Genomic DNA, 24,757 nt, shown 5'->3' on the forward strand with positions numbered 1-24,757 from the left:
GTTTTTGTTTTTGTTTTTTTTGGGGGGGGTGGTTGTTGTTGTTGTTGTTGTTGTTTTTAATGGCTGGAGTTGGTTAAGGAAGGGAATATTCCCAATTATAGTTCCAAATACTACTGAGTAACGAACCCAAACCAAACATTCCACCAGGGACAGGAGGCCAAAACCAAGACAATCTTCAACAGGCCACCACACCCAGACCTTGGGGACCCAGTAACAACTGACCATGGCGATCCACATTTTTTGCATTATTTTCATGCCTGCAAAGGACACTGGATGGAAGTCACGTCCTTCACACACAAGGTTGGGCCAAAGAAGATTCAACCATCCCCACAAGCTTGCCTTTCTGACAAATTAACGGTAAACTGAGGCTAGCTAGACACAAGAGCCAGCCACCATAAAGCAGGTGTCCCCAGCCTCCTTTTTCTCAACAGCTAATCCTAGTTAAACTCCCTTGTCTGGGGCACCATCCTATGAATGGATGGCAGAGTGTTAGGTACTTGCCTCTTCTTAGTAGTAATCTCAACCTTTGGCCTGAAGTTGTAACCACCATGGTCATTTCTAGATATTGCCTAATGTCATGGAGGACTTAAACTCTTCCTCAGCAAAGGCCTCCAGGCAGCAGCCCCTCTGGCCTGCAGCAGCCCCTCTGGCCTGCAGCAGCCCCTCTGGTCTGCAGCAGCCCCTCTGGCCTGCAGGAATACTCTGTTTTGCAACTTGGTGATATTATAAAGTCTGAGCACTATCCCAGCATTTAATAATCACGATATTTCCCTTATAAGCCCCAATTTTTAGCTACTCTAGGAAGACTAAATGGCCAAGTATTCCAAGCTCTGTGTTAACTACAGAAGTCTCATGCTCTCCACCTGACCACAGGGGCCAGGGCCTCACAGAAGTATCTCGGTTTATGATTCTAAAACCAGGAGTCATTTCAGAGAGGAGTGGCCATCTGCACCTCTGGGTGCTCATAAGAATGACATCTGTTGGGCCAGGACACTTGGTATGGGTTGTTTGTTTGTTTGGTTTTTGGTTTTTTGTTTTGGCTTTTCAAGACAGGGTTTCTCTGTGTAGCCCTGGCTGTCCTGGCACTCACTCTGTAGACCAGGCTGGCCTTGGACTCCGAAATCTGCCTGCCTCTGCCTCCCAGGTGCTAGGATTAAAGGCATTCGCCATCACTGCCTGGCTATGTAAATGCACCTCTCATCCAGCATTCCTTCCTCTCTCAGGTGCATCCATCTTACAGCTGTGGGCTCTATGCATGCCAAGATAACTATGAATCCAACTCAGGTCAGAAATGGAAACTTGCTCAAAACATTATGAGATTTCTGTTTGGATTTCTGTTTGTAGAAAAAGCTGGCCGGCAAAACCCTGCTCTCAAGTAGTATTTAACAATATCCTCAGGGTTCATGAAACATCTTCCATTTGCTCAATACTGTTCAAAGTCCCTTCCATGCACTGATTTAAACCTTTAAAGTGGTTACTACTATCATTCTTTTTTGACACATGGGGCAAGAGCTCGAGATTCAAAGGATGGAGGGCAGCTTGCCCGAGATGGTAGAACTAGAGAGTGACAGAGCCTGCAATCAGCTTTTGGTTGGTCTGCCTCAAAAGCCTGGTCTGTTTCTCCTGGGCTCCGTGCAGCATACAGACACACAGAAGAGAAACAGCCACTGCAAAGCCGCAATGGACACAGTCCAGGCCACAGGCAGGTGGGAAGGAGGCCAATCCCACAGGACACTGCCTGTGTCTCTGATGTACCTTTTCACCATCTGCTCAGGTATTGCCTCCCAGGCCATCCCCCAAAACCTTTTCCCATCCCCACCAAAGAAAGTCTGCTCCCCTTTGTTCCAATTGCCCAACTAGAGACACATCAGCTTCAATGGCCATTGCTTGCTTCTCCATTCCTCCTTCTAAGAGAACATGAGATGCAGGTGGGACCAGCCTAAACCTGTCTGAGCCACCAGACTGTGGCTGTGACATGGTGACCTGGAAGTTTGTCTCAGGGATTGGATCATCAGAAAGAATTGTGACCCAAGCAGAAGCTAGGAGCTTTTTTCCTTGGGGGATTTCTTATAAAAGGTTGACCGTAAAGATTTGCATACAAGAGGAACTCTATACGTGCCTAGGATGCTCTCATGGATGCAGTTTAAAGTTAAAAATAGCTGGACAGTGGTGGCGCATGCCTTTAATCCCAGCACTTGGGAGGCAGAGGCAGGCGGATTTCTGAGTTCTCGGCCAGCCTGATCTACAGAGTGAGTTCCAGGACAGCCAGGACTACACAAAGAAACCCTGTCTCAAAAACAAACAAACAAACAAAAAATTTATAAATAAAAGGCGGCCTTTTTTATCCTTCTTTGTCAAAACAAGCAAACATTAATTTGCATCAACAGGAGACAAAATGACAAAGTTTCACTTGTAATGACACAGTTGCTGAGTGAAATCAATTCCATTGCCAGGAATATCTTGCCATGGGTGATTTGATTTAGTTTTAATGCAGGGCTGATTATGCTTTTGAGGGGAACTCTTAAGACTTTACTGTAGAGCTGAGATGTAGCTCAGAGGTAGACTGAGTGCTGACTATGCACAGGACCTGTGTTCGGTCGCCAGTACCACACCCCAAGGTAACCCCCCACCCCAAAATAACAACAAAAGGATGGCCTTAAAATAGATCTTAAGGGTTTATGAGCTGGATTTCAAAAGTTTAATTCTTAAGGAGTCTGTCCATATCCCCAACAAGCTAACTCTGAGTTGGGCCGTTTCTAACACTAATGTCGTCTTCTACATCTCCTACCTTTGGAGTGTTCATCTGCTCCCAAACTCTGCTGAAACCTAACCCTCAAACCCTTGTGGTAATAATATGGAAGTCGTTTAGGAATAGTTAAGGTTAAGAGGATTGGCCTCCGTATAGCACTTGTGGCTTTGTACAAGAGAGATCTCAGGTTGCACCGCTTACTCTGTTTTATCATGTGATCTTTGCACAACCTTGGGGTTCTGCAGAATCTCTACCAGCAAGAAGGCCTTTGTTAGTTATGGCCAACTTCATCCTTGGCCTTCCAGCCTTCAGAACTGTGATCAGAGTAGACTTGAACTCTTCATAAGTTACTTACACTGCTATCATTCGGTTATAGCAACACAACACTAGGACGGTGTCTAAAAATAGCACTGTCTAATGATGTCGAGGGAGGTCTCACCTAGAACCCAGAGACAACAATCCCATGCTCTCTTTCATACATAGATCCTAGCTTAGAATCTTTTGTTGTATGTATTTCACCTACATGTGAAAGCCAGGACACTAGAGACAGGCCCCTGGATGCAAACGGATGCTTCATGAAAGAGCAAAGAGTGATGCAGGTTAAACAAAGGTAAGAAGTAAGTAAGAACACTAGAAGGTTCAAGGGAAGGTACAAGTGTGGAGATGGGTGGGATGGGAGATAATGGGGCATCAGCCAAAGGCTTATCCAAAATGAAGGGTGCATGAAAAACTATACGGAAAACTATAATCTTAGAACATAAGGAAAAATTCAATTAGTTTAGATAAGAGAATATAGAGGTCATGAAGGGAGACAGGAGAAATGCCTGAGGAAAAGGTTTGAGTGTGGAGAGAGAGATTGAGGAGAGGAAAGCCTAGGAGTTAGCCAAAAGTAAGGATACACAGCCTCCCCCACCAGAGCCCTCCACTTGTTTTTAAACGATTCTGAACACAAGGACCCTGCATGGGTGGACAATGCTGCCTCCAGAATACATGGATTGTTAAAATGGAAATTCCAGTGCCAAGCATGGGCTACTTCTCCACAGGTTTATTAGTCAAGGTCTCCCAAACAACACATGCTATTGCTATTGCTCTTGGTTATCCACCATAACTATGTGGTAAGATCATACCAATGAAGACAGCATTCACTTTAGAAGTCAGACATAGAGAAATTAACCTCAAACTGAGCAGAAAACTCTTCCCCTGCTGCTAGTTTACATAGTAACAGAAGGTACTATGTAGGTTATTGGGAGGAAAATCAGTTGTCTTTCAGCATTGGACATTGCACGCCATAATACTGACCTGCTGGAAATCCATGCTCACTGATACAATAGGGGTATGATAGTTACAGGGGTAAAGCAACTGTCCTCTGATTGAATGTGAGACCAGCTCCATAGGAGGGAGCTTGTGCTTGGCTCTATGTCAAAAGCCCACGACAGAGGAGATTCCAGACCCTAAGGAATACCTACTGCTGTTATTTTGTTAAATGATCACGCTGTCTAGCTGTGTTTTAAATATCTAGGTTGATACCCACAGATGTATGCTGCTCTCAACTTTGGTCACAGAAGCTTCTTTTCACACAGTGGGTTAATGCAGAGACTCATACCTGACCAAAGCACTAAGTATAAGTAACTCCGAGTGCTCACCTATGAATGAGTCACCTATATCAGCCTCCCACCACCCAAGGCTCAGGAGACTTCACAGAAGAAAGGGCAGACAGAACGGGGGAGAAAGCTGTGGCATGCAGACTTCTGGGTATGATGTGTTTTCTGTACACATCAGCTAACAGAAGCTGTCACCAGCATTAGACCATCACAAGATTAAGTCAGCCAGGGTTCCAACGTGGCTAAGGGAGGAGGCACTGAGGCCCCACCCTTACATAAGGAGCTCTATTGGCGCTGACAGCTGCGGAGGGAAGGAGAGCCACATTCCTTTGGGGACACAACCGCTGGTAGGTTGTCCATGCTTCACTAGGTGGTTACATCCCGGTGTGTGTATGAGCAGCATTCATTGGGCTCAGTGGGTTATTAATAACAGTTTATTTAAAAGACATGAAGTTGGAAAGGATATGGGTGGCAGTGTAATAGGAGGAGTTAGAGGGAGGTAGTATTGGATGGATAGAAGCAATAAACACTATAAATGCGAGAACCTTTCAAGAATAAAAATATTTTCAAAAGCAAATGAAAATGAATACTGTCTTAAAATGTTGGGTTGGGAGCTCAGAGGATGGCTCAGAAGGTAAAGGCACTTGCTACGAAACCTAACAACTAGAGTTGTCATCTGGAATCCACATGAGGCACAAGAGAACCAACTCTTGCTAGCTGTCCTCTGGGCTCCACATGTGCGTGCATGAAGGCATGCATGCATACACACAGGGCAGCCAACCAATCAAATAAGGTAAAAAAAACTTTTTAGATGTTGATTTAATTAACAAGGGTCCTCCCTTCGTCTTCCCATTCTAAATAGCTCTTTAGAACACTCTTGGTCAGGAATAACCTCTCCTGCCTGTCAGTCATCTCTGGGGCCCTGCCTTCTGTCTCACCAATGCCTGCTACCACTAAGCCTGTCTCTCTCCCCTCAACTTTGTTTGAATAGATGCTCTCATGCTGGGTCACAATCCAGGGCCATTCTAGAATCTTGCTAATTCTGAGGTTCCAAATAAATGAAAGCAAACAAATATAAAGAAATGGCAAACCCCACCTCCCTTTCAGTCCTAGGACCCGACACATCCTTCTACTGTCTTCTGTCCTCTGGTTTGTTTGCCCATCAAATCACAAACTTAAGACTCATGAGGGCTCCATATTGAGATGCCTGGTGCATGTGAGCACTGACCATTGCCCAGCACCACTGTGTTCTTCCTTATGTCCAGAGCAAAGACTTAAAGGTATGTCCTAGGGGGGTATGGACCTTTCTGCTCCTCCTGGAAAGTCAATGCATCCTCGACTCCAACCAATAAACAGGCAGCTCCTCATAGATGGGTCTTAAGTCACCAATAGCAAAGCTCTATATGGTGTTGCCTCATCTGCTTCCCTCATGCCACCTTCTTCAGTCTGCCCACCTTCTACCCTGACCTTGGATAATCTTCCTCTATCTTTACTAGGTTACTTCTTCCTGTTCTGGGCCATCCCCTTCAGTTGCTCCTATCTTCAAAACTAACATGTGTCTCTTGCTGCTGCAGCAGCTCCAAATGGAACCATTCCTGCTTAAGGAGCAAACCTAGCCTCACGTGCATCCTGTACCCTCCTCGTCTTCAAACTCAACAGTGGTTCTCAGTATCTCCTGGGGACATTTTTGACTCTGAAAGCTTCCTTTTCAGAGCTGCTGAAATAACTGGCCCAGGACACCCAAGGGTTCCTCACAGATGTGTTCTGAATGTGCAAAGGTCCCATGTGCTGGTGTAGTGGAGCTTGAGCTTGCTTCTCGGCTGGTAACCCTCTCAGGGAGGGTAGTGAAGCCCAAGGAGGTAGGACCTTGCAGGAGGAAGGAAATCATTCGGAGAGGGTCTTGAGGTATTATAAACTAGCCCTGCTTCTTGCCCTCTCTCTGCTTCCTAAATCTGGTGCAGTGTGAGTAACTGCCTTACACTCCTGACACTGCCTTCCTCATGATGACAGGATGCATTCCATCTCAAACTGTAAGGTAAAGTAAACCCCTCTTCTCGAAGTGGCTTCTTGCTGGGTCACAGCAACGAGAGAGTAACTAACAGAGCTATGTCACAGTGACTGACATAGTCGGTATGGAAGTTTCTGGATCTCTGGTACTGCTGCTACAAGCCCTACCCACATTAAGCAGATACCTGCTATCATCATTCGTAACAGTGTTGAGTGTTATTACTATGAGTGGTACATATCATTGTAGATAATGATAGAATTAGCTACTGTTTCTGGGCCACATGGTGCATGCCGAGTACCACGCTAACTGCTTTCTCAGATGCCTGTGTGAGCCTAGATCAGCCATTTCAGGGAGGCATCCCCACTTTGAAGATCAGGATGCAGACGCTCAATAAAGGGACATCATTGGCCCACTGTTACTAGGACAGTAAGTGTGCCATTCTGAGACTCTCCATTCTATTGCCTCTGTGAGAAAGTCCTTTTTTTCTTTTCTGGTCTTTGTTGTTGTTGTTGTTGTTGTGGTGGTGGTGGTGGTGGTGGTGGTGGTGGTGTTTAGAAACACTTAAAAATAACCCTTGTACCCGGACGTCCCTATGCCTTGTTTTAGAAAGCATACTGATATTCACAAGGCTCTGCTTCAGATCATTGCAAATATTAGATAACATCCAGTCTTCCACACCATCTTGTAGAATCTAGGTCCCTACCCAAACCTGGCTTTCCTGCAAGCAGAGGTGGTGTAGAACACTGGACTGTATGTCTGTGGTCATAGAACTTACCAGAAGTAATCTTTTTGGTTATGTCCTGATGGTGACTGACAATTTTCCATTTACTTGCTTTTTTGTTTTTTTCTGCTAGAATCTTTTACAGATAAGAAACTAATATCTGAAAATGGGAGCCTCCTGTCCTGAGAGAATGCAAGACCAGTTTCTTATGAAGACCTTCAGCTCTTCAGTTCTGAGTTTAGTGTTGTCTCCCTCTCTGCAATAGTTTCAAGCCTGTGGATGCTCTTGGGCTTATGTGCTTCATTGGAAACACTGTCAGTCATTTGCTACCACTAAGTCACTGATCCAAGACATTTCCTTACTTCCCACCACTTTACAGCATGATCTGCTTTGTTTGTATTATTTTTGGTGGGGGAAGAATGGGAATTGCACTGACATTTCAAAAATGCCTTACACACGTTTACTCATTTATTAATTATTTTTCACCCATCCATCCATTCATCCATCCATCCACCCATCTATCCACCCATCCATCCATCCACTTATCCATCCATCTACTTATCTATCCACCCACCCATCCATCCATCTATCCACCCACCCATCCATCCACCCATCCATCCAGGCACCTACCCATCCATCCATCCATCTTCCCACTTATATACATATCCACCCATTCACCCACAGACCCGCTCTCCCATCCAGCCATCCATGCACCTAGACATCCACTCATTCACTCACCTATCCATCTATCCACCCACTAATCAAGACATCCTTCTATCTACCCACCTACACTTCCACTCTCCTACTTACCCATTCATTCATAGTCCTTCTGTTCACCTACACATCCACTCATTTGTTCGTCTATTCATTCAGCCTCCCATCTACTCATCCTTCCTCCTTCTCCTTTCCATTTTCATACCACCTTCCCTAATCCACACCTGAGAACACTCTATCACTACTGTGCATTTAAGAAAATGTGTGTACCAGCATGGAGCTTCCCTGCCTTGGTTCAGCATTTCTGCCTTCAAAGATATCAAATGCATGTGTAAAATTAGTCACCTTGTGTCATGACTCTGAACACTACTGAGATAGATAAACTCCTTGAATGAGTGAAGCTCAGTCAAGAATTTCAGTGGGTCTTTAATGTGTAGAGAACACAGTCCAACCCCTCTGTCTGACACTGAGGTGCTTCTCTGACCCAGCTTGCCTCAACTGACTCACCTTCACTTTAAACTCTCCAATATTTAAAACAGAAAAAAAAAAGCAGAGAATACACTACTTGAGTTTAATAATTATTAAGATTTGGAGTCACGTTTCTTCTCTTTGAAACTACTTTAGAAAGTGAAATGTTAGACAACTAAAGTGTTCTTGCATCCTTCCTCCCTGCTCATTCCCAGTGACTGTCCTATAGCTGGTGTGTGCTCTTACAGGCCCACAGCCACCTAGACTCAGACAGCGACCTAAAAAAACATGAGCAATATAAATTTTTCACAGGGGGAAGTCTACATCTGCTGCTCTATATTTGAGGGAGAGACTGTTGAGACTGATTCTCTCTAACTCATGGTGGCTTCAAACTTAAAATTCTTCCTGTTCAATTCTCTCAAGTATTGAGACCATAGACCTGCAACACATTGCCGGGGAAAATATCATCCCTGACCTTCCTCCTCTTGCTCATCATCATATTTGCAAGTTTTACACAAATTGATATTAACAGATGTAGAACCTTGATCTTAATTATTAGTATTGTTCTATCATGTGACTTCCATAGCTATGTAATTAACCATATACTTAATGGGTTAAGTATCCTGGTCAGATCTTCCAGAGCTGGAGTTAGAGAGGGCTGTGAGCCCCCATGTGGGTGCTGAAAACCAAACCCAGGTGCTCTGCAAGAGCAGCCAGTACTCTTAACCTTAGAATCTCTCCAGCCCACAGAACAGATACTTAACAAGAAATTATCTAGACCTGGGTGAATGGTGGACATGTCTGTGGGGCATTGCCTTAATTTTTCATTGGCCTAGCCCCTGTGGGCAGCACATTCCCTATGAGGGACCTGAATTGTGGAAGAGCAAAGGAAGCTAGACCAGGATAAACAAGCTGGCAGCAGGGATCTCCATCTTCTCTCTGTTCTTGACTGTAATGTGGATGGAGGTTCCTGCCTTGATTTCCCTGAAACTACAAACTGTCGCCTACAACTGTGAGTCAAATATTAAACTGTTTATAAAAAAATAAATCTCCATTAAATGGAATGTGTGTGCAGATGGCTTAGAACATCTTCGGGTTACTCTTAAAAGTGGGATTGCTGTCTGTAATTCTTCTTCCATTAATACTAGACCATTTACTTCCCCCAATGATACTGGACAATTTACATTCCTATTACAATCCCTGACATGCTATATACTGGTCTCCTCCAGGGACTTTGTCAATCCACCTGGCACCAAGTTGTGTTTTAATCATCTTCTGATTATCAGTATGAATAACCTTTCTCAGTTTTCAGTACTGCAGTTACATTGTTTGTGGCCTGAACAGTTGTATCTCTTACCCATGTTCCAGTTGGGCTGGTTTTTACTCCTTCCTTATGGATTTGTAAAAGTTGATTTTATTTTCTGGGTATTAAAATTTTACTAATTCTGTGAAGACCAAATATCTTCTCCTTGTCTCGATGTATTTTGTCAATCTATTAATTTGTCTGTTGTTGTAGGGTTAGTTTTTTTAAATTATATAACAGAATTTACAAATATTTTTTCTTTTGGAGTGTATATTATTCTTTTTTAAATTTACAGTATTGGAGAGATGGCTCAGCAGGTAAGAGCACATACTGCTCTTGCAGAGGCCCCAAGTTGTGCTTCCAACACCTTCAACTCCCTGTAAACTCAGATCCAGGGGATCTGATACCCTCTTCTGGACTCCACAGGCACTGGTACTCAATGTACATATATCATAAATCAATCTCTCACCTAAATTTCATTAATTATAGATAATTTTTATTTATTTTATGCATATAAGTGTATATATACATATCTCACATGCATGTCTGATGCCATCAAAGGTCTGTAAAGGATGTTAACACCCCTGAAACTGGAGTTATGAATGATCATGAACCACTGTGTGGGTGCTGGGAATTGAACTCAGATTCTCTGTAAGAGCAACCAGTGCTCCCAACTCCTGAGCATATATATACATATGTGTATATATATATGTACTAATTCTGTGTACATACATGTATAATATATGTGTGTATGTGTATACACACATACATGTATATATATGTGTGTATGTGTATACACGCATATATGTATAAACACACACACATATATATCTCCAGCCCAAACCACAGCAAAGTTAGAAATTTAAAATAATAAAAAGCTATAAAAAATATTTGAAATGGTTAGACATGGTACTTTATACCTTTAATCCCAGCCTTGGGAGGCAGAGGCAAGCAGATTTCTGTGAGTTCAAAGTTAGTTCACTCTGCATTGCAAGTTTCAGCCCAGCCAAGGATACATGATGAGACCTTACCTCAAAAGCAAAACAAAAATTTTAAACAAGAGGAAGAAGCTCATAATTTTGAATATTATGAGAAATGAAGGAATTACAATGGGAACTATGAAATATGTATATCTGAACGGCGATGACAAACCATTACCAACACTCCTGGGACGTGGCTAATTTGTGCATGAAGGACATTAATCTGCACTCACTCCTCTCTCCTCATGTATGCATCTTAATGACACTTCCTAACTGAATCAGCTTGGCACACAGGAGCATTCTTAATGTGTGCATATTAATCTTATGAGCAGCCATGAAGCAGAAAGCATGATTTGCTAGTGGTGATGGTAAACCTTCTTCATCAGGCTGTGGGAGGTCTTTAGTGATCCCAATTTCCCCATTTTTTCTTCTTCTTTTTTTCTTTTTTTCTTTTTTTGGTTTTTAGAGACAGGGTTTCTCTGTATAGCCTGGCTATCCAGGAACTCACTCTGTAGACCAGGCTGGCCTCGAACTCAGAAATCTGCCTGTCTCTGCCTCCCAAGTGCGGGGATTAAAGGCATGCACCACCACTGCCTGGCCTCCATTTTTCTTAATGGTGAGAAGTTAGAAGTCAAGGGTACCTCTTTCTTCCATGTTGTACAGACTAGAGGTCCTAGTCAAAGTCATAAGGTAAAAAAGAAAGAAAGAAAGAGAGAGAGAGAGAGAAAGAGAGAGAGAGAGAAAGAAAGGAAGGAAGGAGGATGAGGTGAAAGAAGAAGAAGAAGAAGAAGAAGAAGAAGAAGAAGAAGAAGAAGAAGAAGAAGAAGAAGAAGAAGAAGAAGAAGAAGAAGAAGAAGAAAGACAAAGCCACCATCTTTTAGAAGCAGTTGGTGAGTGTCTTCCTGGGATTTGTTTAACCCGTGCCTCTTGAAAAAAACCTCCCTAGCATCCTCCTGTCTCCAGTCCTCCCTCACGTCATTCCATCTCAGAGGCCAATGAACAACCCTATGAATCACTAGCATGCATTGATTGTTCACTGTATACTAGGTGGGCATTTCATCTCATCTTTTAATCTTGGACTGACCATAGGAAGAAGATATCCATTCGCTCCACTGTGAAAACAAGAAAGCAGTGGAAGGCATCAAGCTGCGCTCACAGAGCTGAAAGAGACTGAGGCAGAGCTCAGCTGTGGTGCTGGTCTACCTCTCCCACTGATCTTTGCTTCTTTTGTTCTCCTCAAAGCTCCATGGATTTGTCAAGGCCCTGTAACACTCAAGCTCCCCTTCAGAACTGAGAACTTCCTCCCAGGAAATGCTTCCCCGGCTGAAGGAGTGATCTGCCTTAGCATGCACCCTTGCCTGCCCCTCCCCTTCTAGAGACAATCACCAAGCAATGAATAGTCAGCATATGGGTAGAAGGGCCCAACCTCTAAGCACAATGCAGGGCTCTCAGCTTCCCTATGACTCCACAACACACTTTGTCCCTGAAGCCCTTGTTCCCCATACCTTTCTCCAGGTGAGACCCCCAACCCATTCTGCACTGTGCCTCCGTCTGAGAGCCAGTTTCCTGTGGAAGCCAAGCAGTGATGAACTCTAGCTATCCATGTTTGCAGCAGCACTCAGTCCCCAGTATATCTTCTTGAATCTCCTTCTGAGAGAACTTGGGTAGGGATGATCACCCCTCCCCGCCGGCATCTAAACCATTTCTTCGTGTCTACTTCAACTTCTATACTACCCTGTGAGCTCCCCAAGAGAGGCCATTGTGTTTGGACTATTTCCAGTCTTGTTCATCACCTGTCTCTGAGTTGGATATAAAACTGAAGCCTCCACCTTCTTGAGTTTCCTTTTCTGTGAAATGGGGTGGTGAGAGTATCTTCCTCTCAGACGTAAAGAATTCAGAGCACATAGACCGCTTAGGGCCTTGTATAGACTAAGCACTCACTAATCCTTTCTTTGCTACAATTCCTTATCTGCCATCATAATAGCACTAGCCTATGAGTACTGAACAACTGGGAAAGCCTGCTGAGGCCTGCCTCACAGGCTGTCTCCCCAGGAGACAGAGGAGGCAGGCTGAGGTCCCTCATCTCTTTGTTCTCCCCACCCCAATGCAGACCTCACTGCTGGACCCTCCAGCTTGCAAACACCCTCACTCTCTCCTACAAGGGGAAAAAAAATTGAAAAATAAACTTGGCTTTGAATCCAAGGCCATGGCTGCTTTTGATCTCTGTTACAAAGCAAAGCAATTATCGGACACAAAAGCCTTGATTTATTTATGAAATGCTATGGACATCTTCGAGGCGGGGACGAGAAAACTCACTCAAGAGCAAGTCCTTGTTGCCACACAGTGAATGGCTGCTTTCAAACACTGGCCCCCCGAACGCCCTCTCGGCTCTGCTAAGAGTCTCTCCTCATTAGTGCTTCTTCCAGAATGCTGCAGCTTCCAACAATCAAATTCACATCACGGCCAGGGCATGTAATTAAATTCTACAGGCATCGGGGAGTGCAGAATAATGGACGGCTATTGTTAAGGAAGCTGAAGAAAACAGATTGAGGCTGAGGATGGGATGGGCTTCAGTACCTAGTTTCAGCAACTGCCAGGGGTAGAAGGAAAGAGTATGACACACAGTGACCCTCCCAGCTGCTGTACCAGGAAGGGGTAGACTCAGAGCTGGGTCAAGTTCCTAGGTTTGGGGAAGACTATGCCCTTAGCAGACATGGGCCTCAGTTTCTGTAAAACACTGGAGTCCTTCCCTGGCATGTTTCCAGTCGGCTGAGAACTGGTTAGAAATGCAGATCCCCAGACCTACTAAATCCACAACTGTGATGGTGGAGCCCAGCAACGTGCACCTAATATACCTTCAGGGGACTCTAGCGCAGGCTAGACTATGACACTCACTGGCAGGTTATGTTTAAGGGTAAGACCTCAAGCTCAAGGGCAGGAAAGGCCAGGAAGATAAAATAAAGGGGTCAACACAACACATTGGACAATATTAGGGAGGTTGGGCAGTGGAAAACACTGTTTTGTTTGGTTTGGGTCTGGGCTTTGTGAGTAGCTCAGGCTTGTCGAAAACTCACTGTGTAGAGCTGAGGCTGGCCTTGAACTCCTGACTGTCTTGCCTCCATCTCCCAAGTGCTAGGGTTATACGTGTGTGCCACCATAACCAGCATGGAATCTCCAAGTTTTAAAATGCAATGGTTCCTAACCTGTGGGTTGAGACCCATTTGGGGAAGACCACCAGAAAGCACAGATGTATACATTAGGATTCACAACAGTAGCAAAATTACAGTTATAAAGTAGCAACAAAAATAACTGTATGATTGGAGGATCATCTCAACATGAGGAACTATATTAAAGGGTCGCAGCATTACAAAGGTTGAGCACCACTGTCTTAATGTAATGAGAGCCAAGCAGATTATGTTTAGGAGCTGAATTTGGTTTAGACTACTGTTTGTAACCTCAGTCCTGGTGTATCTCTGACCTCTGCCATGATCTGTTCTGTCTACGGAGCTCTTGCCTTGCTTCAGAGCTCCCAATTCCCTTTCCCCAATTGGAAGGGTATTCAACACCAACCTTCCCCACCCCAGTCACCCTCATGCTTAACTCATTCTCAAGTCTCAGCCCCACGTTGTACATCCTAAAAGAAAAGACTCAAACAGAGCCAAGGAGTTATCGTTAGAAGGTATATAGGTTACTTTTCTATTGTTGTGATAAACCACCTTGACCAAACAACTTATGAAAAAAAGTATTTAATTGGGCTTATGGTTCCAGAAGATTAGAGTCTGTGATGGTGGAGTGGAGGCATGGCGGCAGAAACAACTGAGAAATCACATCTTGAACCACAACAGGAGACAGAGAGAAGGAGCCGTTTGAAACCTCAAAGCATGGACCCCGTCACTTACCCCCTTCAGTAAAGCCACGCTTCCTCATCCTTTCCAAACAGAAACCAACTGGGGACCGGGGCTCAAGAGTTATAGGTGACATCTCATTCAAATCACCACAGAAGGCAACACAAGCAAAGACGACATGAAAGTGTTATGATATGGGCCTTTCCAACAGAGGAGGAGTTCATGCCTTCTGGACAAGCTACCTTCTTACTGCCTGAAAAGTCCTTCAAGTCATTTGGCCAGAATCTAATTAAATGAAGTATAATGGGGACAAACATGGGGGGCACAGAATTCAGGCCAAATTCAAAAAGAACTGGTACAAAAATATCTGGAGGTTTCAGCTGAGACATGATCCTTGAGTTGAAGAGTTGAGATAGCCCTCTCCACTCCAGGCTGGTCCATCGTCTCCCCATGAATTACTACAGGTCAGAGGAGCTCAGCACAGCCCACAGTGAGAAGCCTCAGGGGAGACCACAAGCAAACCATAGAGAAGATTCAAGTGTCTCCAGGAGGCAAAGACCTGGATGGATTATCTTGATTTCTGTCCCCAAGCAATGAACAGGTTTCTGCATTTATTGGATATTTGTAGCCCTCAAGGGTGCCGCAAGAACAAAACTTGTACTATTTCATTTCGGCATCGAAGGACTGTCTATTGATCACAGCTGTCCTCAGATAGACTGAGCAATCCTGAGAGGTAAGGCACATCCTTTGTTGAGGGACATCTAGTTAAGTAGGATAGAAGGACTGGAATAGCGAGGCCAGTGGTCATCTAGTATCTCTTCTTTCTCATAAGGACACCCCAACTTTTCTCAAGGGGCCACCCGCACCCATCCTCAGCCCTGTGGATCAGCAGAATTGAGCACCCCTTCTTGCTCTAGGGGTGAGCGTCTACCTACACTTAGTCAAGGAAGATAGCTTCTTGACCACAGGCACAAGGTCATTGGTCATCACATGACTGTGCTGAGCCAATCAGCCCTTAGAAGATCTAATGCTAGACAAAGGGACTTAAAACAGACAAGATATAAGCCTGGAGCTGCTGACAGCCACCTGGTTATGAGAATGGGACAAACTAACTAACTAAAAAAAAAAAAGTTCCTTGTCAATCTTCTGAAAAATGGGAAACATATCAGAGCCCCATAGCAGAAACAAAGAGACTATTTTCTGATAATAATCTTGGTGTCCCAAAGCACCCCATGCCTGAAGCCAAGGTCATCTTGGAAATGCTGAAAACTCTTTTTTCCCTTCAAGCAGGGTGAACTGTATTCCTGTTGTCCACAGTCATGGGTCCTGATCATTTCAGATTGCCTCTAGGATCTCCTTCCGTCCCACTCGGCTCTGACTGAGCCAGACCCCTGCTCTTAAAGCCAGCCTACCACCATGAACTTCCAAATGACTCTCCCTGGTGCTGGGGACTAAGTGCAGGATTAGTCATGCATGCTACTTAAGAGTTCAGTCTCTGTGCTACATCCCAAGCCCCTCTGATATTGAACGGGGTTGAGAGAGGTCACAATCTGTGCTGTCAGGCCCAGCAACCTGCCCTCAATAAAGCAATAAAAAGATCCAAATTAAAAGTGGAAAGCAGAAAGAGGAGATTTATTCAATACTGGCCACTTTGAGAAGAGGGACAAAAAGGTCCAGAAGAACCCTGGGGTCCTGAAGTGAGATGGAACTTTAAATAGAGATCCAAGGCTACAATGTCCTAGTTAAGGTATGGCCTCACCCACTGACCCATCTTTGTCTAGGCTTCAGTCTTATCCTGACAAGTTGTTATGAAGTTGTGACGAAATCTCTTTCAGGGAGACAAATGTACACACACACACACACACACACACACACACCCCTTTTCCTTCTGATAGCATGAGATTCCTGGAGAAATCCCTGTTTCTGTGGGGTCCTTTGTTTCACTGTTGGTCTGATAGATTGAGAGACACAAGTATCTCGTTAGAACATCTTTATTCTGGCAGGCCACGTACACTCCTTTCAGATTTTGAGACAGGGTCTCACTAAGTTGACTAGGTTATCCTTGCACTCACTCTGTGGCCAGAGCTGGCCTTGAACTTGAACTCATGATGGCTCAGCCTCTCGAGCAGCTGGACGACACATCTGCACCAATGGGTGCCATGGGTTTCTGGAATTTGCAGTCTGCCATTTCTTTGGCCAGAGTCCCCAAGGCTAGGGAGTGGCTCAGTGGTTAAGAGCACTTTCGTCTCTTGCAGAGGGTACAGGTTCAGTTCCCAGCACCCACATGACTGCTCACAACTGTCTGTTAAGCCCATTCCAGAGAATCTCATTCCCTCCTCTGCCCTTCACAGGCATTGCATGCACATGGTACACATATACACATGAAGGCTAAACACTTATGCACATAAAACAAAAAGTTAAAAAATAACCAAATAAAAACAATATGAACAAACAACCAACAACAAAACCCCTGGACTCTCAATGAAAGGAAGCACAGAGAATGATGGGAGAATGAGATTCAAGTTAAACAGCACACACGAAGACGGCAGGCAGGACAAGGATTTCAGGCCCACGGGAACCACTCCTGACCTCCTGTGGCTCCACTGCCACAGCAAGACTGGGTGGGTGGTCAGGAAACCCCCACCAAGTATTAGGGCCCCAGGGTGGCCACACATCTCCATATTAGGAACCACTAACAAGCTTCCATTTCTTGAGTGAGGTCTCAGCATCATACCTTGTGTTGGCACTTGACCTCCCTCTGCTCTTTCAAGGGTTCCCCTCTGTAAACATTGTACCAGACCCACTTCCCAGATGAGAAAACTGAGGCTTAAAGAGACTGGCTAAAGTGGTCAGTGAGACAGTGAAGAGACAGACTCTAAAAGCTCTGTCACACTGATGATAAGAGGTTAAAGCCACATTTGGCCTCTCCTGGAAATGGTTCAAGGCTTTCTCCCACCTACATAAAATGGAATGCATCTTCCCACCATTTGTCCAGAACTTAGTACAGAAGTGGTTGAGATAGGTGCAGGAACTCTCCCTTTATAAGGAGCACAGGGCTTAGTTCTGAGTTATGTATAATTATAATGTGGACAAAACAAAGAGGTCTCGCTGGGCTACATCAGCCAGGCACACTTGTCCCCGACACTCTCCCAGCCCACAGGGGCCAGGTCACTTCCTTTGTTCTACAGGACGGGCCTGGTAACAAGGCAGCCAGGAGCTCAGCTGTGGACATTTTTCATTATTTTCCACCCTGTTAACCTCCATCACGAATCAGGCTGCTGTCAGACTAAATGAGAACTGCGAAGATCTATCTCACTTGTCCCCTGGCTCAGCTCAGGAAAAAAGAGCCTTCATTTCCTAAAGGCCTTGACGACCCCTTCTCTTTAAGTCATCCCCACCCAGGAAAAGGCTGTGACAGCAGCAGCAGACGGGGACCATATTGGGATTAGGACTCCAAACCAGCCGACAGCTAAAGCCTTTCAGCTGGCCTCTGTGAAGCGCTGTGGGATTTTTTTTTTTTGACACTGTATTTACCTTTCTAATTATGTTTGCTTATGCTGATATTAAACTCAGACCACATTTCCTAAACACAGCATCAAGAGGAGATGCGGAGCGTATTGTGGGTTGGGAGGACATGAGCCAGTGGCTACAGTTCTGTGGGTGTCATTCTCAAGACGGACAATCCAAGCTCAGACCTTAGAGAGGTGATTCTACTGCAGGTCAGCAGCTTGTCCCCTCGTGTGTCTAGCAATGCGGGGTTACCAGATCACTAAATTGGTACCTGGGAAGAAGAGCTGAGTTACAATGTGTTACAATCGCTGCTGGCCTGGGGTCACAGCCAGCTTTGAGCAAGGCCAGAGCAGCCTGAACTGCCAAGTCCCTCCAACCCATTTTACAAGTGAGAAACTGAGGCAGAGGCAATTTAAGTCATAAGCCTAAGGATGCATATATCACAGGAGACTGACTTGTCCCATCTGACACCAGTTGGGACAGCCAGTGAGCATTTCATACAAGTTGGAAATCAAGGCACGGGCTTAAGTCACAAGCTTGAAGATACACAGGACATACAGGTTTTGTAAAGGATGCTACCAGGTTTGTTTTCTTTCTTTAATGTTAAGTTTCGCCAGGCGGTGGTGGTGCACGCCTTTAATCCCAGCACTTGGGAGGCAGAGGCAGGCGGATTTCTGAGTTCGAGGCCAGCCTGGTCTACAGAGTGAGTTCCAGGACAGCCAGGGCTACACAGAGAAACCCTATCTCAGGAAAAAAAAAAAAAAGGATCCTATAAAAAGGAATACAGTTTCCTACTGAGGTCCTTCCGCACAGAAAAGCGTGTTTGAATGTCACATGGGCCCCAAGGAGCAGCCGATTTCAGCCTCATTCAACAGACTGAGAGGAGAAGGCTGCACAACACACCCATTTTACAGAAAATCCAGATCTTCACGCATTTACACAGAGCCTCCATTGTGCCAGACATTGTGTCAGAAGCTGCAGACAAAGGCTTCAGGGAACACAAAAAGGAACAGTTCTCTTTACCCTTGGCTCCTGCATAGTTCCCTGGGTAAAACCTTTCTTTTAGCAATGGGGTGTTCCACCAAAGTCTTAAAAAATGTAAATCAGCTTTCCCGAGATTCTCATTGTGGAAACTGGTCCTAAGTAACAACAGATATGGGGAGAAGCTCACAGTGGGGCCTTTTGTAGCAGTAGAATAATGGCACTTACCAAAGTGTTCAAAGGAAAGAGAGCAGGTGCGTGGGTCTGGGTAAGTCAATATAATAAAATGCTATGCAATCATCAAAACACAGGTAAACATTTTCAGCGTGGGAAAATTTTGACAGAGAGCATTATATAAGTCTGATAGGGTGACATAAGTAGGCAGCAATACCAAATATGTGGTGTGATCTTACTCAGGGGAGATGTGTATGCATTCTAGAAAGTACACAAATTATAAACATGCAAGCAAATGTATTTGTACAGGTATACATAACCTCTTAAAATTTCAAAGTGATTGACTGATAATACTTCTGTTGGTTTTCTTTTTTGGAGCCCTCAGCTACCTCCCATTTTCCCAGATTGCCCATAATACATGTATACTACACACCTAGGCACCTAAAGGTTTTTACTCCTGTGGCCATGGGTGCTAAGGTGGCTGAGTACACACAATCTTTCAAAGGCAAGTGCAGAGGTCACATCTGAGCCAGGACAGCAAAGCGTAGCCCTTGCCCACTGTATTATTCAACACAAACCTTCCTGGTCCCTTTGTCCCCAAACTGCATCTCACCATGGCAACAGACTATTGTCATGGCTGGTCTGGGAAAGAGACCCAGGGCAGATAGGGCAGCTCACCTTTTTGAAGAGTCTGATGACATCTTCACTGATCTGGGAGAGGCGGACGATGACATTGTTCATGAAGATGTCGTTGAGGGTGGCATGGTCTCGGCTCTCCCGCCGAGTCTGATGCAGTACCAGATACCAACAGTTCACGGGCGAGAGGAGGTATTGATCCTTCCTGTGGGAACCAAGACAGCTCAGGTTGGCTTCACGTCAGTTCACCTGGTCACTCACTTTTGAGTCTCATAGTCACCGTCAAAGTCAATCTTATTACACCTTTTAGAACTATGGAAACAGGCCAGAGAACTAAGGTGATATTGCATGGTTATAGAGAGTGCTGGAGCTAGGCCTAGGGTCTCTGACTCTATCCATGCCCTGAACCATCTACGCTTCCTCTGAACGTGGCACTTGCCATGCATCCTTCCCTTTTCTGGGAAGAATATCTCTGAATATTTTATGGTCTCTAGGTCTGTGCAGTGGAAAACACAAAAAGACATTTCCTCTCCTCTAACCTGTCTACACTAACCCTGAGAGTCCCCTCTTGACACTTCTGTCCTTCCCTAGAGAGCTCCTGACCTCCTAGAAACCAGTGTGACAATGACTACCTTGTGAGAGCTGGCCTGTAGGGCTCAGGTTCTGGGTGTGGGAAGAAGAGCAAAGGAAGACACAGGTACCTACAGGACAAATAAGCCTTTGTCCTATGGTGGCTGATGGGTTCTCAGACTGACTCTAGCTGGACATTATGTTAAAATCAGATGTCACACCATGACCCCTGGAAACAGATCAGAAATTCATTCTCCAGCCTTAGGCCTGGAGATCTGGGTTTTAAGAAGGCCTCCCGGGCACTCCAATGTGAGCTAGGGTCTGAGGCTCTTTGACTGTGTATCACTGCTTCCCAAGCTAATGAAACAACAGAAAATCTCTCTGGGTCTCAACCTTCTCAGATTCCTCTGTGGGGCTTCGGAGAAGGCACATACATGTACTCTTCTGTAAGAAGAAAGGCAAAAAGCTAAGCTCAAACGCAGCCAGTGACACCATCTTAAACCTAGGCGGGGAGTTCATGCTCTCCAAGCCTGAATATTTTTCTTGCCTTGCCTTCTAGTGTGGAAAGAGGAAGACGCACCACTATTGCCAGAGAACTGTGACCCCGCCTTGTTCTGTCCCTGTCCTGAATGTCAGGCTCCTCAGGAGCTGGTTAAGGAAGTGCAGCCACTGTGGCCAGAGCTTCTGAGGAAGGCAACTCCCACTAAGACTGCACCTCCTCACCGGGGCCCAGTAGGGGTGTTACAAAGAACCGCCCCAGGGGGTTCTGGGATGTTCTTCTCCCCCCCCCCCCCCCCCCCCCCCCCCCCCCCCCCCCCCCCCCCGCCATCCCCCCCTCAACTCCTGGAATTTTAGAAGGCAAGAAAACCATTTAACTTTATGGATTTTTTTTTTCCTTCTATCACCAAATGGGCTGAAAATCTGGCAGCACACGTTTGGAAGGAGAGATAGAGGCAGTGGTCAGACCAGCAGCACTAGCTTGACCTGGCAATAATTGGAAATACGCATTGTCGGGGAGGATACTTGACTGGCTGAAGAAACCATAAAGACGATAGAATACTGAAGAGTTGTCCTTTGCTGATAACTGGAAAGATCGGTTAAAATTCAGTACCAGCGAGAATCCCTGTGCATTCATTCCACAGCAGCTCCTGGGTAAGCTATGTTTATCCACAGGCAACTATAATACAGATTCTGCCAGGGGCTCCTTGCCAAGAGGCTGAGACAAATAAATAAATGAAGGAAAGAAAGAAGGAAGGAAAGAAGGGAGGGAGGGAGGAAGGGAGGGAGGGAGGGAGGGAGGGAGGAAGGAAGGAAGGAAGGAAGGAAGGAAGGAAGGAAGGAAGGAAGGAAGGAAGGAAGGAAGGAAAGGACTGAAGAGGGGAGCTGTGTAGGTCAATGATGCAGATGCACCCAGAGCATCTCCAGAGTAACTCCATCCTGCTGGAGTTGCAGGAGGCCCAGGCATGCTGCTCCTATGCGCTTGTACACCAGTCTCTTCTGTTTCCATGCCAGGTTCTTCCTGCTGGGACATGCACACGTGCCCTTCTTGCTACCTGGACCATACTTTGCACCTCCTTCTTCCCTGACTGCCTCCTCTACTTCCTGTAAGTATAGCTCAAATGACACTTCGTCCTCAGAGAGCAGTCCCCTGACCACGTCTGAGCACAGGAGATGTCAAGTGTCCTCTCTGGCCCACAACCCTGGCACTGTGCTGGAGCTTGTTGGAAGTACAAACTGTCAGGAGCATTAATCAGAAACCCTTGGGTTTTGGCCTGGCATCTCTGCTTCACAAGCCCTCCTGGGGACTCTGACTCATGTGCGACTTTGAGAACTTCTGTGCTAAAGTTTGGACCTGTGTGTCTCCCAGTGGGCAGTGCATTAAATACTTGGTTCCCAAGGTGGTGCTATTGGAAGATGGGAAAATCTATAAGGGGGGGCTTTAGTTTATTGAAAGCACAGCCTCATGAGACCCCAGTCCCTTCCTCTTCATCTTTTACACTTCTCGGTCATGGGGCTATCAGCTCTGCTGTATCACGCATTCACACCATGATATGCTGTGCCCTACACACCCAGGAGACCTGAAAGCCTAACTACAAACTAAATCCTACAAGACTGTGAGCCAAAGAGAACTTTTCTCTTCAAAAATTATCTCATAGAATTTCTTATAGTTACAGGAGGCTGCCTGGTACATTCTGCCTTTAATTTCCATGCCCAACCCCTCACCTTCCTGAGAGTTCTTAGAGCACAGGTAAGGTTTCCATTCTACTCACTGTGTTCAGGGCCCAGCAAGGTGTTGGTTACAACGAACAGATGCTGCAGAATGGCCCTTGAGAAAAATTCTTATTTATACTGGGTCGTTGAAAGTCAAGGATGGAGTTTCCAATCAGAAGTGTGTGTTTGTGTGTGTGTGTGTGTGTGTGTGTGTGTGTGAGAGAGAGAGAGAGAGAGAGAGAGAGAGAGAGAGAGAGAGAGAGAGAGAGAGAGAGACATACATATAGACAGACAGACAGAGACAGAGAGAGAGAGACAGAGAGAGAATGAGAGAGAAAATGAGAGACAGACAGACAGACAGACAGACAGTCAGAATAAATTCTCTCAGGAAACCCTGAATTCTGAGAATGCTACTAGAGGATTGTTGACAAGGTTGGAAAAACAAGCTAGAGGCCTGACTGCAGCAGATGTGGAGTGCCAGGTCAAAGCAGTTGGGGCCATGCACCCAGAACACAGAGGTTTGAGCCCATGTTACACACTAGAATAGCCTCTGGAACTTGTGAAAATACCAGGACAAAGTGAGTTCAGTGCTCTAGGGTAGAGCTTGATGCTGGTGTTTTAAAACATTCTTCAAAATATTTTACTCTGTAGTCAGAGTTAAGAATTCCTGCTCCAGGACATAGGAATCCACACAGCTTATATACAAGTATAACCGATGTGTGTTTTGGAAAAAAAATCACTGAGGGAAAATTGGATGGTGAGTAGGGTGGGTGGACATAATAGATGGGTAGATGGATGCATAGATGGATGAGTGGAGTAGATATATATGTAGGTAAGTGTCTGGGTGAAATAGATTCATGGGTGGATGGATGGATGGATGGATGGATGGATGGATGGATGGATGGATAGATAGATGGATGAGTGGGTGAGTAGGTGGGTGGATGGATGGGTTGATGGAAGGATAGAAGATACAGATGATGAGTGAATAAATGGATAAGCAGGTGGGTAAGTGTGGACATAAACAGACAGGAGCACCACTCATGAAGGAATCCTAGTCCAGATAGAAGGATATAGTGAATGCTGGGTGGTGGCACTGGGACCACTGAGGTCTAAACAAACACTCCTCAACAGGGAATGTTTCCTCTTGAAAGGCTGCTGGAACCGGGAGTGGGAGTAGAAGGAGAGAACAGTGACTCTGAGATTTGGCTTTTGGGCAACTGGGAGGAAGCCAATGACACAGACCACGGAGCGCTGCAGAGAAGGAAGCAGGTTTGGGCAGAGAAGACATCCCATCTCACTTCCTACTGCTTCCTGGGTGGTGATGAAATGAAAGGATTAAAGGAGAGATGCCATAATTGAGCTGTTACTGAAATTGCTTCAGGGGCTTAGCTCAATCTGGGATGCAAGAACTGAACAGCATCTGGGGAATTAAATGTGTAAAAATTATGGACGTTTCAGAGGAAAGCAAAAAGGCAAGTGATTATGAAAGGACTCAGAAGTGCAAGATTGACTTTAATGATGGCCTTTAATTAGGTAGCCCGGCCAGAAAGAAATGGTAGAAGACAGGCAGAGAGAACAGAACCTGTGGGGACAGGAGGTGGCACAGCCCAAGACTGGATCGTGGAAGAGTGTAGGAGGGAGAGGGGCAGGAAAAGGAGATGGAGGGGAGATGCTGCAGCAGCTAACTTGTGGGTGCACGTGTTTATATGTGTTCACATATGGTGCATGTATTTATATGTGTTCATATGTGGGTGCATGCATTTACACGTTCACATGCACTAGCTCATCCGGGTGCTGTGTGGGTAGAAGCTCAAATCTTCTTGGGAGCTTCTGCTTGAGCCTTCCACTTAGTAAGAAACATATACCACAGACAGGAGATGCTGCTGCAGCCTCATTAATGTACTCATGGGAAAGGGGCTGCCGAGCCTCGCCATACCAGATCCAGATGTAAGGTGCTTCTTGCTACCCTCTTTCAGAAAGCACGTTCTGGACTGGGGATCAAAGGCTAGAGTAGACATTCCCAAGGCAGAGAGCCTTCTGGGTAGAAAAATATGACCAAACAGCCAGCAAACAGGAGAAAAGGGCATGCTGGTAAGCTGACGGGCAGCTGAGGGGTCCCACGTGGCGTCCCAGGTGATCCCTGGGGTGGCAGATTGTGCCTGGTAAATCTGGTGGAAAAGGCAGAGACCAACAGCAAAAGACCTTTAAGTATCGTTAGAGAGTCTGGGCTTCATCCTGAAGTCATCAGGGAACCATAAAAGGATCTGTGACCCTGAGAGGACAGGG

General features: G+C 45.5%; 1 protein-coding gene and 1 long non-coding RNA gene across 4 annotated transcripts in view; one reads left to right on the top strand and one right to left on the bottom strand.

Moving 5' to 3' along the window:
• The window catches only part of Srgap3 (SLIT-ROBO Rho GTPase activating protein 3), a 229,393-nt gene that overhangs the window by 79,829 nt on the left and 124,807 nt on the right, over positions 1 to 24,757 (bottom strand). For all 3 annotated transcript variants that reach the window (XM_031382846.1, XM_031382845.1, XM_031382844.1), the window contains exon 3: positions 19,733 to 19,895. In XM_031382846.1, the coding sequence (XP_031238706.1) occupies positions 19,733 to 19,895 (163 nt within the window). The remainder of the gene's footprint in view (positions 1 to 19,732; positions 19,896 to 24,757) is intronic.
• On the top strand, positions 5,425 to 7,457 carry LOC116099381. Its single transcript, XR_004122238.1, has 2 exons — positions 5,425 to 5,630; positions 7,213 to 7,457. It is a non-coding gene; the product is annotated as an uncharacterized LOC116099381 (long non-coding RNA).

Source organism: Mastomys coucha, unplaced genomic scaffold (assembly GCF_008632895.1).
Source record: "Mastomys coucha isolate ucsf_1 unplaced genomic scaffold, UCSF_Mcou_1 pScaffold20, whole genome shotgun sequence".
NCBI classification, from domain to species: domain Eukaryota; kingdom Metazoa; phylum Chordata; class Mammalia; order Rodentia; family Muridae; genus Mastomys; species Mastomys coucha.